We start from the raw sequence: 12,646 nt of genomic DNA on the forward strand, positions 1-12,646 counted from the left end.
ATCAGAATTATGTTTGATGATGCTGATTCGGAAAAGAGACATTTACGATCACAAAGACCTTCATCTGTGTTTAAAAACAGATAGGAGATTCTGCATGCCAAATCTCATATATGAAATATATTGCCAAAAACTAGGCCTTTATTGGATGAGGGGCATGTGGCTCGCTGCTGGATTCTCTTCTGGGCCTGCCAGTTCCTGACTGTGTGGCCTGAAACAAGTGCTTTTCATCTTTCAGACTTCTGTTTTTCCTCTTTGAAAGGGGACCAAACTCCCAAAGGGAACTTTTAGTTTCAATATAATTTTGAATTAAAATTTAAAAATTGAATTGTAGCAGCTGAGTAATCTTAAATACAGGCCACAGGAAGCCAGCGTTCCTATAGCACAATAAGGTGATGCTTGCCACACCCACCAGACGTGTAGGAGGATGAGTGAAGCTGCCAAGAGTCTCCCACGAGAGTGGGGATTAAATATTTGCCCAACACAGTTGTGGTATTGTGAAGTATATATTTGGTCTTTGTCTCCTTTTTCTGGTCTACAGCTCCTGAAATCCTTGGATTCTTCAAAGGAGTGTCTTTTCGTGTGCCAGTCAGTTGGCTGATGGCTGGCAGCTCTTAGGTAGCTTCAGAATAGGGACCGATCACTGAAAAGATCCAGACAGGATTAGATCCCCACCCTCATCCTCCAGGGAAGGGGGAGGGGTGTGTTAAGGTCTTAGGGTTGGAAGAAAGCGAGGAGGCCACTAGTTAAAATGGAAAAGATTTTATTTAGGGGGCATCGTGGGAGGAGGTGGTGGTAAAGAGTCAGGGTTTACGGCCAGGCTTGTTCTGTTTGAGCAGCAGACAGAGTCCCTTCTTAAGCAGCCTGCTGGGGGGAGGTGCAGAGCGCAGCATGGCCGCTGATATGGTGGGGGTGGTGGGTGTGTGGAAAGGCTCCTCAGTGAGGTTTGCACTGTATCGGCTTTGTAGTTTGCTGCCCCAGGTACAATAAGCATTCCTCTGGCTTTGGATTGTCTGTCTGCGCCCTGTTTCATTGGTCCTGGGGGTTAGGGTCCAGTGACCTGATGGGTTCTATCAGGCTCAGTGGTCTAAAAGATTCTAATAGAGTTGAAGGGTGAGTTGATCACCAGTGGCCAAGGATTTAATGGATCCTGCCTGTGTAGTGAAGGTTCCACGAAATCCGCAAAGGATAAGGAAGTGTTTGGAGAGCTCCCGGCCAGGGGAACTCATGGAGGTGCTTTCGAAGTGACAGCAGGCGTGTGGGCTCTAGAGGTGGTGCATTCCCCAGACCTTGGCCCGGGGTCTCTTCATCTGTATCCTTTGTAACGTCCTGATGATGAACTTATAAATTGTTTTCCTGAGTTCTGTGAGCCTCTCTAGCAAATTAATCCAACCTAAGAAGGGGCTATGGGAACCCTAATTTATAGCCAGTCGATCAAAAACACAGATAAAATACCCTGGGCTTGCAAATGCTGTCTGAACAGGGTATGTGTGGGAGGGGTGAGTGCTGGGGCCTGAGCCCTCAATCTGTGGGATCTGAGACTGTCTCCAAGTAGACAGTGTCAGAACTGGACTGAATTGAGACTGCCCAGTTCCTGTCCACTGCTACAGAATTGATTGCTTATTTGGTGTGTGGGGGGAAACCCTGGCAGAATTGGTCACAGAAGTCTTAGGTGTTGACTATTGAGCGACAGTGCTTTTTCCTCTCACAAACTGCTTTTGCGGGAGTTGAGGAATAAGCCATAATCCCTGCCACGTAGGTCCTCTCCTCACCAGTACAGGAGAACAAGCCAGTTAAGGCAAGAGGCGGAGGACATACCTAATGAGCCTTTATGTTTTGCAGTGAACTCTTTGGTGTTTGCTGCAAAACAGAGAACAGAAATTCCATCAGGAGGGGAACAGTGGGCTGCTTGGCAACATGTCTTTGACCTTGGGAACCTTTTCTAGAATACTTCCTGTCGCACAAGGCAAGCATTTTCAGGGCATTTCTAAGTCTCCAACCACGAGTAGTATTTATGGTTCATTTCTCTGCAGCCAAAGTTCAGGAAGAAATTGATCGTGTGATTGGAAGAAATCAAATGCCCTGCATGAGTGACAAGATGAAGCTGCCCTATACCGAGGCCATGTTGCATGAGATCCAAAGATATATCACGCTCCTTCCTTCGAATCTGCCCCATGCTGTGGCCCAGGACACAAAATTCAGACAATACGTCATCCCCAAGGTTAGCTGCATTTGGGAAAGCTGGCTGGAGAAGGGGCGCTGTGGTACCTTGCTGGGACCTGACAGAGGCTTCTCAGCCGGCTGCTGGACGAGAGGCGTAGAAAGTCACAGAGAGAATACAAGACCAGAATCACACAGCTTGGCTTCAGATCCCTTGTCGCTACACACAGCGCCCTCAGGCCAATCCTTTACCTCTGGGGCCTTGTCTGCCTTCCTGGAAGGAGGGAGGCTGACCTTTCCAAGGCCTCTTTCTGCTCGCCTATCAAATGTGTTAGGTGAACCATGATTCCATTATTAACAGTTTGATGGGAATAGAAGTCTGATTTTTCATAACAGATGGAAAAGGGAGGGTAAGAGATGGAAAGGTGCCTGTAGATGTAGGGTAATCAGGTGTCACCCCCTTTATTCCTGGCCTCTCCTCCCTGAATCTCACAGATATTTGGGGTGTTGCTGCTGCTGCAGGTTAACATTTGTAAAATGCTCAGCCCATGCCAAAATGTTTACATTCAATGGGATGTAGTCAGCTGAGGATCCCCATATTTGTGGCAGAAAAACTGCCCATAGCCACATCCATTACTGTTTTATACCCCACTAGCTCTGGTCAACCACTCAAACGGCCTACAGCCTGTGTGCAGTCATGCCGTTCCTGATTACCATTGTTCCTCATTCCTACCCCTATCTGAGCAAGCACTCCTGTGGTCTCTTGTTTTGAGCGCTGGTTAGTCAGTCAACGTAGGGTAAGATCCCCTGGGGGAACAACCTAAGACAGGCACAGCTGCATACAGAGACCACATGGAAACAGGGTCAACAATGGTATGGCCAAGAATCATGCCTCCCGTTGCTCAAAAATAAACAAAAAGGGGGAAATTTGGTGGAATGAGGAGGTGCAAAGGTCATGCCAAGATGGCTGCTGAGGTGAAAAGGTCATGCCAAGATGGCTGCTGACAACAGAAACTGCCTGGCAACAGGCCGTGATTGGATGGCTTCGGAGCCTGCCTGGCAACAGGCTGTGATTGGTTAGGGCATAGACCGCCCCTTGACCTGATTGGCTGCCTTGGCTATATAAGCAGCTGTAGCAACTGCTACAGAGGCTGCTCGCCTCTGGCCTGCTTTCACAGGACTCCTGGGGTCTGTGTGGTGACTCCGCGCCTCTTGACCCCTCGCCTCTTGACCCCTACACGTTTCTCATCTCGGGAACGAATCTTCTCAAATGAAATCAACCTCAACAGTCAGCCTTCTGTAGGGATTAAGGATGGTGAGCCTTAAATTTAAATTCCAGAGGATAGAAGATCCTCCATTTAGATCTGCATGTCAATTTCATTTAGATCTGTGTCAATAGATTTTTGCATTCATATTTCTAAGTGATGTTCATGGCTGTTTTATAGTATTTTGGTCAGGTTAGGCACCTTTTCTTCCCCTTTGAATTTTTGAAAAAATTCAAAGACATGTTGTGTTTGGGTAGGAAGCTAGCACTTACCCTCAAATTAGTCTATACATTTGTAAGACCTTAATGAAAATACCAACCAGTGATTTTTCTGGAACTGAACTAACAAATTTAAATTAAACATGGGATATTAGGAGTGGGCATTTGGCCTAGCAGTTAAAATGCCCCTACGACACCTGCTTCCCAGATCGGAGTGCCTAGGCTTAAGTCCTGTCTCTGCTTTTGATTTCAGCCTCCAGCTAATGTGCATCCTGGGAGATAGCAGATGTTGAATCTCTGCCACTCATGTGGTAGATCTGGATTGAGTTCTGAGCTCCTCACTTCAGCCTGGCCTAGCCTTGGCTATCACAGGCATTTGGGGAGTGAACCAGGGGATGGGAGATCTTTCTCTGTTTCTCTGTCTTCAAACAAAATGAAACAAAATAAAAAACTTTTTTTTTTTTTTGACAGGCAGAGTGGACAGTGAGAGAGAGAGACAGAGAGAAAGTTCTTCCTTTGCCGTTGGTTCACCCTCTAATGGCTGCCGCGGCTGGCGCGCTGCAGCCGGCGCACTGCACTGATCTGATGGCAGGAGCCAGGTACTTATCCTGGTCTCCCATGGGGTCCAGGGCCCAAGGACTTGGGCCATCCTCCACTGCACTCCCTGGCCACAGCAGAGAGCTGGCCTGGAAGAGGGGCAACCGGGACAGAATCTGGCACCCCGACCGGGACTAGAACCCTGTGTGCCGGTGCCGCAGGTGGAGGATTAGCCTAGTGAGCCGCGGCGCTGGCTTCTCAAAATAAAAAAACTTTTAAAAGATTTTATTTTATTTATTTGAAAGGAACAGTTAGAGATTGAATGTATTCTCCCATCCATTGATTCACTTCCCAAATGGCCACAACAGCCAGGGCCATGCCAGGCTGAAGCCAGGAGCCAGGAGCTTCTTCCAAGTTTCCCATGTGGGTGCAGAGCCCAAGGACTTGGGCCATCCTCTGGTGCCTTTCCAGGTGTGGTAGCAGGGAGAAGAATTGGAAGCCAAGCAGCCGGGACTGGAATTGGCACCCGTATGGGATGCCAGCGTTGCAGGTGACAGCTTAACCAGTTGTGCCACAGAGCTGGCCCCCTGAAAAAAATCCAATATAGGAAAGTTAAAGAATAGGCAGCGGGGCCCAATGCTGTGGTACAGCAGGTAAAGCCGCAGCCTGAAGTGCTAGCATCCCATATGGGCGCCGGTTAGAATCCCATCTGCTCCACTTCTGATCCAGCTCTCTGCTATGGCTTGGGAAAGCAGTAGAAGATGGCCCAAGTGCTGGCTTTGGATAGACTCAGCTCCAGCCATTGCAGCCATTTGGGGAGTGAATCAGCAGATGGAAGACCCCTCCCTCCCTCCCTCCCTTCTTCCCTCCCTCCCTCCCTCCCTCCCTCCTTCTCTCCTCTCTCTCTCTCTCTCTCTCTCTCTCTCTGCCTCTCTGTAATGCTGCCTTCCAATAAATAATTTTAAAAAATAAAAATAGGGACTAATCCTATAAAATACAAAAATATAGAAATAAAGCTAGTTATTAAAGCAGTGTAAAAGTTTCTTGAATAGGCAGATAGAACAATTGATACATTCTAGGAATAAAATGAATTATAGTAGTTGCTTCCCTAGTATCCTAAAGCATATGTTTCAAGACCCTTAGTGGGTGCCTGAAACTACAAATAGTAACAAACTATACACTCAAGTACTAAAAAAAATGTATGGGAAAATGAAATTAAAATATAAGTTTACTTTGAAAGCTTAGTACTGCACACGATATAGGTGCCCTTTTGCTTTTAATTGTGATGTGGCAAAATATGAATTAGTCAAAAGGTATTAGAAAACTTCTATAAGAGTTGGAATAAAGTGATAGATCACACTTTACATGAATATTCTTTTTTTTTAAGATTTTATTTATTTGAGTGGTAGAGTTACAGATAATGAGAGGGAGAGACAAAGAGAAAGATCTTCCATCTGCTGGTTCGCTCCCCAAATGGCTGCAGGCTGGAGCTGGGCTGATCTGAAGCCAGGAGCCAGGAGCTTCTTCCGGGTCTCCCACATGGCCGCAGGGGCCCAAGAATTTGGACCACCTTCTACTGCTTTCCCAGGCCATAGGAGAACTGGATGGGAAGTGGAGCAGCCAGGACTAGAACTGGCGCCCATATGGGATGCTGGTGCCGCAGGCAGGGGATTAACCTACTGTGCCACAGTGCTGGCCCCATGAATATTTATTCTTTATGGCTTCAATATGGATATTTAGAATATTAAGCTTTAAAGAGACTAAGGATAAAAGCAATAACTTTTTTGAGAATTTCTGAGTGACAAAACATTTTCTAGTATTAACCAAAGCAAAGGGGAACAAGAGGCCCCTACATTTCTAAATTGATAAATTTGGTAACATGCAAATAAGAAAAATATGCCTAGAAAAAGAGACTACGTCAAAACCAAATGGCAGGCCGGCACCACGGCTCACTGGGCTAATCCTCCGCCTGCGGTGCTGGTACCTCAGGTTCTAGTCCCGGTTGGGGTGCCAGATTCTGTCCTGGTTGCTCCTCTTCCAGTTCAGCTCCCTGCTGTGGCCCGGGAAGGCAGTGGAGGATGGCCCAAGTGCGTGGGCCCTGCACCCGCATGGGAGACCAGGAGGAAACACCTGGCTCCTGGCTTCGGATCAGTGCAGCGCCAGCCATAGCGGCCATTTGGGGGGTGAGCCAACGGAAAAAGGAAGACCTTTCTCTCTGTCTTTCTCTCTCTCACTGTCTAACTCTGCCTGCAAAAAACAAACAAACAAAAAAATGGCAAACTGAAAGAACATTTGCATAGTACATGGGTAAAAGAATTCCTGAAAAAATAAAATGTACTTGTATAGTCAGATATAAAACTCCAAAACTGACAGATGCAGAGCAAGAGAATCAAAATTTGACTAAAATAATTACAAATTATTTTAAATGTGTAAATCTGTATTTGCCAGGTATAATTAAAAATTTAAAAATTACAAAGCAACTTTTTTTAATATGAAAAGTCTTTTTTTAAAATATTTATTTATTTATTTGAAGGGCAGAGTTAGAGAGCGGCAGAGGCAGAAAGAGAGAGAGGTCTTCCATCTGCTGGTTCACTCCCCAAATTGCTGCAATGGCCAGAACTGGACTGATCCAAAGCCAGGAGCTTCTTCCAGGTCCCCCATGAAGGTGTAGGGGCCCAAGGACTTGGACTATCTTCTGCGTTTTCCCAGGCACACCTAGCAGGGAGCTGGATCAGAAGCAGAGCATCCACGACTCAAACCCAAGCCCATATGGGATGCGGGCACTATAAGCAGCAGCTTTACCTGCTATGCCAGCCATAGTGTCAGCCCTGATGCTTTTTTTTTTAAGATTATTTTATTTATTTATTTGAAAGGAAAAGCAACACAGAGAGAGGGAGAGAAAGAGAGATTTTCTATCTACTTGTTTACTCCCCAAATGGCTTCAACCACCAGTGCTAAACCAGGCCAAAACCAGGAACCTGGAACTCCATCCAGGTCTCCCACAAGGTTGGCAGGGGCCCAATCACTTGGCCCATATTCCACTGCTTTCCCAGGCTCATTAGCAGGAAGCTGAATAGAAAACAGAGCAGCTAGTACTCTAACTGGAGGTCTGATACGGAGTGCTGGCATTGCTTAAACCTCTGCTCCACAGCACCAGCCCCGAGATTATTGATGCTTTACAAAAAGTTTATGAGAAAATGCCAAAGAAATCAGCAGTTTACAAATGGACAACTTGGTTTCAATAAGGGACAAGCCATTCTTGAATATGAAGCCCACAGCTGCAGGCCATCCACATCAGTTTTTAAGAAAAAAAAGAATCTTGTTTATGACCTGATTGGAATAGCAATGAGAGCAGAGAAGTCAACATCATACACATCTGAACTGGTTACGCTTACACAATTCTGACTGAAAAAGTTAAGTGGAGGGCCCAGCACTGTGGCGTAGCGGGTAAAGCTGCCGCCTATGACACCAGCACCACATATGGGTGCTGGTTCAAGTCCCAGCTGCTCCAGTTCCCCTCCAGCTCCCTGCTGATGTGCCTGGGAAGGCAGTGGAAGATGGCCCTGCACCCACGTGGGAGACCTGGAAGAAGCTCCTGTCTCTGCTCCTGGCTTTGGACCAGCCCATCTCCTGCTGTTTCAGCCATTTGAAGAGTGAACCAGTAGATGGAAGATGTCAGGATCTCTCTCTCTCTCTCTCTCTCTCTACGCCTCTTCCTCTCTCACTAACTCTGCCTTTCAAATAAATAAATAAATCTTTTTTAAAAAGTAAAGTGAAGTAAATTTTGGAAGAAATTTCCCATCTGCTGATTTACTGTCCAAATACCCACAATAACAAGGGCAAGGCCAAAGCCATGAATTAGGAATCATCATCATCATCATCATCATCATCATCATCATCTGAAAGGCAGAGTAACAGAGAGAGAGACAGATACAGATACAGATTGATCAATCTTCCATTTTCTGGTTCACTCCCCAAATGGTGGCAAGAGCAGAGGCTGGTTCAAGCTGAAGCCAGGAGCTAGGAATTCCACCTGGTCTCCCACATGGGTAGCAGGGACCCAGGTACTTGGGCCATCTCCTACTCTTTCCAGGCACACCAGCAAGTAGCTGGATTGGAACAGAGATGCCAGGACTTGAACCAGCACTCTGATATGGGATTCAACTTTGCAAGCAGTGGGCTTAACTCACTGTGCCACAGTGCCATCCCCAGTAGCCAGGAATTTAACCCAAGTCTCCCACATGGATGGCATGGACCCAAGTACCTGAGCCATCATCTGCTGCCTCCCAAAAGTGCACTTAACATGAAGCTGGAATTAGGCGCAGAACTGGAACTTGATGGCAGTCCAGTACGGGAAGTGAGCATCCCAAGTAATGTCCCAACTGCTGTGTCAAATGCCCACATCAAGGGAAGAGCTTTCAAAGGGAATTTTAAACAGCTGAGATCAAGGTCCTAAAGCATTTCTTTCAAGAATTGTAACAGAAGATGAAACAAGGCTTTATCGTATGATCCTGAAGACAAAGCACAATCAAAACAATGGCTACCAAGAGGTATACATGAAAACTGATGACAGTGATTACCTCAGTAAGGAAGCAGGTGATGAGAATAGAAAAGGGAAGGTGACTTATTTTCACTTTGTAACCTTTTGTATATTTTTTTTTTGGTATTGCATGTACATGTATTACCAACTCCAGTAGTTATACAAGTAATGTTTAAGGAAATACAAAATAAAGTAAAAGTGGAAAAAAAAAAACTTGCTTAAGCAGGGATGCTTATGGTCAGATAGAATTTGGTCCAAATTCTAACCTTGCCACTTGCCAAATATATAAACTCAACAAATTATTTCTCCTTTCTGAAGCTTAATTTCTTCATCTGTACAATAAGAACCCAAAAAGTATCTCCTGGATATAGTGGATCTGAGAATTAAATGAGATTTTTAAACAACTATGAGCATCAGGCAAATGTGAAACTATTTGCTATAACTGTCCACTATAAGTGGTAATTATAATTTTTTTTTTTGATAGGCAGAGTGGACAGTGAGAGAGAGAGACAGAGAGAAAGGTCTTCTTTTGCCGTTGGTTCACCCTCCAATGGCTGCCGCTGCCAGTGCGCTGGGGCCAGTGCACTGTGGCTGGCACACCACGCTGATCCGAAGCCAGGAACCAGGTGCTTCTCCTGGTCTCCCGTAGGGTGCAGGGCCCAGGCACTTGGGCCATCCTCCACTGCACTCCCTGGCCACAGCAGAGAGCTGGCCTGGAAGAGGGGCAACTGGGACAGAATCCAGCGCCCCGACCAGGACTAGAACCCTGCTGGTGCCGCAGGTGGAGGATTAGCCTATTGAGCTGCGATGCTGGCCAGTAGTAATTATCATTAAAAGTTTGTCATGTAAGTCAACCACACATTTCATGAGGCCAGGAGGAAAGCCTGCTGTTACCCCATTTTACAAGTGAGGAAAGTGGGGTTTGATTCAATCGGTTCAATCTGATCCGACTGAATGAAGATCTCATGTTCTTCCATTCACACCTGAATCCAGAAAGAAAAATAGTAAAATAAATAAATAAATAAGCGAGCTCTTCCAATTTGAGGCAATTCTAGTAAGCTCACATTTAGACACCATGGGTTGCAAATTCCAGTTTTTCACTTACAATTGATTATTGCAAGCTTAAAAGTGCCCAGTCCTGTTAAGTCCACTGTAACTAGGAGTGTTTGACTTGTTTATGAACCAAAGACGAGCATGATAAAATGCCACTGCACCCTCCACTTCTCACTTCCAGGGCACTACTATACTCCCATTGCTGTCTTCAGTCCTGTTTGATGGCAAAGAGTTTCCCAACCCAGAGAAGTTTGACCCAGGACACTTTCTGGACAAAAATGGCTGCTTTAGGAAAACAGACTACTTTGTGCCTTTTTCCCTTGGTAAGTACAAGTAAATCCATCAGACAACACACATGCACGTTTTGGACAGTTTTTAGCTTCGCTGAATCTGTGGCCTAAGTAAGTAATCTGTTGATAGCAAAATCATTCACTCTCCCAAATCTGGATGGGACCATTTAAGTGTATACATCAGTAAGATCAGGTAAGTCACCCAGGGATTATTTTGTTGTTTGGTAATAGCAGTGTTTAAAGAAACCAAAGCAAGTCAACCCAAATAAGATGTCACACATTACAAGATGACAAAAGAACCTGCTTTTGCACACTTTTCTTTGTTTTCCTTTTGTAATATTGACTCCCCCTCCCCCCCCAAAAAAAGTTCAGGTTTCTTTATTTGCTTTTAACCATTGGCTGTTGTTAATTTTCTGATTTTTAGAGCCAGATGCTGTCAAAGAGCCCTAGTCACTATATTTTCCTTTTTCCTCTCCAAAATTTTGAACCCCTGCACGCACATCTTTGCCTTTGATTCTCGGTTACTATTTCCATAAGGTCATAAAGACAATTTAAGGATGGATCAGCACATATTGTTCCTTGTTATCTTATGTATTCATTTGATTAGTATGTTCAAAAATAACATTTTTTATAAAGATTTATTTATTAATTTGAAAGAGAGAGAGAGAGAATATCTTCCATCCTCTGGTTCACTCCCCGAATGGCTGTAACAGCAGGGGCTGGTACAAGCTAAAGCCAGGAGTCAAGAGCTTCATCTAAATCTCCCAAGTGGGTTCAGGGAGCTAAGCTCTTGGGCCAGCTTCTGCTGCTTTCCCAAGCACATTAGCTGGGAGCTGGATCAGAAGTAGAGCAGCCAGGACTCAAACCCATGTGTACATGGGATGCTGGCGAACCAGGCTGCAGCTTAACCTACTACACTACAATGCTGGCCTCCCAAAATAACATTTAATATGTTGTTCCTAATTACAATGATAAAAGTTCAACATAAAAATGAATAATGTAGAAAAACAAAAAAAGGAAATAAAAATTATCTGCAATTTCTACAGAGATAATCAGTGTTTTGTTGCATATATCAAACACTGTCTAGTATTTCATTTAGTATACTGTGAAAAAACATAGCCCATGATATTAAATAATTTTCCTAGTGAGTGTTTTAGGTGGCATTGTAAGAAAGATGCACAGTGACCTGCTTGACCAATCCATTATGGATAGATACCTAGGTTTACATCTCGTCAGTGTCATTACTAATGATGCAAATGGATCCCCATAGTAAGAAAGGCTCCAGAAGGAGAAATACTGCAGAGTGAAATTTCCTTTAGTGTTCCGATGTGAATCGACAGATACTCCCCTAGAATAACTAACTGCACAAGTCTGTTGTCCTCCTGCACTTTGAGGGAGCTCTTTCTCTGACCAGTGCTTTCACTGGCTTTTAGGGGTTCATCCTATTTGAACAGAAAGAGCACTAATGGCAGTGTTTCCTCCTTCCAGGAAAACGGGTCTGTGTTGGAGAAGGTCTGGCCCGCATGGAGCTGTTCCTCTTCTTCACCACCATTCTGCAAAACTTCTCCCTAAAGCCCCTGGTGGAGCCACAGGAGATAGATGCCAAACCCATTGTTACTGGGTTTTTCAATATTCCCCCAGTTTACAAGCTGTGTCTTATTCCTAGATAAATGAAGAGCTTGTCTCTGTAACCATTCAAATCAGTCATTGCCTTCCCTCCCCACTAGAAATAGTTCCTCTCTTCCTTTTAAATACTGTCTAGAACAGAAATCCAATCACTAAACAGTAGATAGACATTTGTTCAAATCTGCAAATTCCTTGACATAAAGAAGCTGGAACCTGAAAACTCCGAGGGTACAAACTCTGTCTTTGTACCTTTTACAGTGCTTTAGAAACCATACCGGAGCAGAACCCAGACCAGGCCCACAGATCGCCGTGATCAGGGACAGTCACAGTGAAGCCCTGTCTCTTCTGTGGCTTTGGAGATGGGCCAGTTTTCTGTAATTTTTTAAGATAGAGGAATTAATATAATGGCCTGTGTGTATTTTTCTATTTCCGATTAAAAGCACCTATGTGATTTCTGCCACTTTCTCAAAATAAATACTTACTTCAACAATAGGTTTTCTTGGTATGTTTAACTTTATTTCTTTTTTTATTTTTTTATTTTTTTTAATTTTTGACAGGCAGAGTGGACAGAGAGAGAGACAGAGAGAAAGGTCTTCCTTTACCGTTGGTTCACCCTCCAATGGCCGCTGCGGCAGGCGCACTGCGGCTGGCGCACCACGCTGATCCGAAGCCGGGAGCCAGGTGCTTCTCCTGGTCTCCCATGCGGGTGCAGGGCCCAAGCACTTGGGCCACCCTCCACTGCACTCCCTGGCCACAGCAGAGAGCTGGACAGGAAGAGGGGCAACCGGGACAGAATCTGGCGCCCCGACTGGGACTAGAACCCCGGTGTGCCGGCGCCGCAAGGCGGAGGATTAGCCTATTGAGCCACGGTGCCAGCCCTTAACTTTATTTCAAGTCTCAAAGACCTCTCTCCTTGAGCTATGGGTAATCTACAAGTTAGATGTGCTAAACTGATAAAAT

At 45.2% G+C, this 12,646-nt stretch overlaps 1 protein-coding gene across 6 annotated transcripts in view; it reads left to right on the forward strand.

Annotated features, from left to right (window-relative positions):
• LOC103351405 (cytochrome P450 2C23) overlaps positions 1-12,178 on the forward strand; it is a 35,986-nt gene extending 23,808 nt beyond the window's left edge. For all 6 annotated transcript variants that reach the window (XM_089314523.1, XM_070057412.2, XM_017348481.4 and 3 more), the window contains 3 exons: positions 2,031-2,218; positions 9,952-10,093; positions 11,549-12,178. In XM_089314523.1, coding sequence (XP_089170649.1) covers positions 2,031-2,218; positions 9,952-10,093; positions 11,549-11,730 — 512 coding nt within the window. In that variant the 3' untranslated portion in view covers positions 11,731-12,178. The remainder of the gene's footprint in view (positions 1-2,030; positions 2,219-9,951; positions 10,094-11,548) is intronic.
• Positions 12,179-12,646: the final 468 nt, after the last annotated feature.

Source organism: Oryctolagus cuniculus, chromosome 15 (genome assembly GCF_051225735.1).
Source record: "Oryctolagus cuniculus isolate XC-2025 breed Fujian yellow rabbit chromosome 15, ASM5122573v1, whole genome shotgun sequence".
Classification (NCBI taxonomy): Eukaryota; Metazoa; Chordata; class Mammalia; order Lagomorpha; family Leporidae; genus Oryctolagus; species Oryctolagus cuniculus.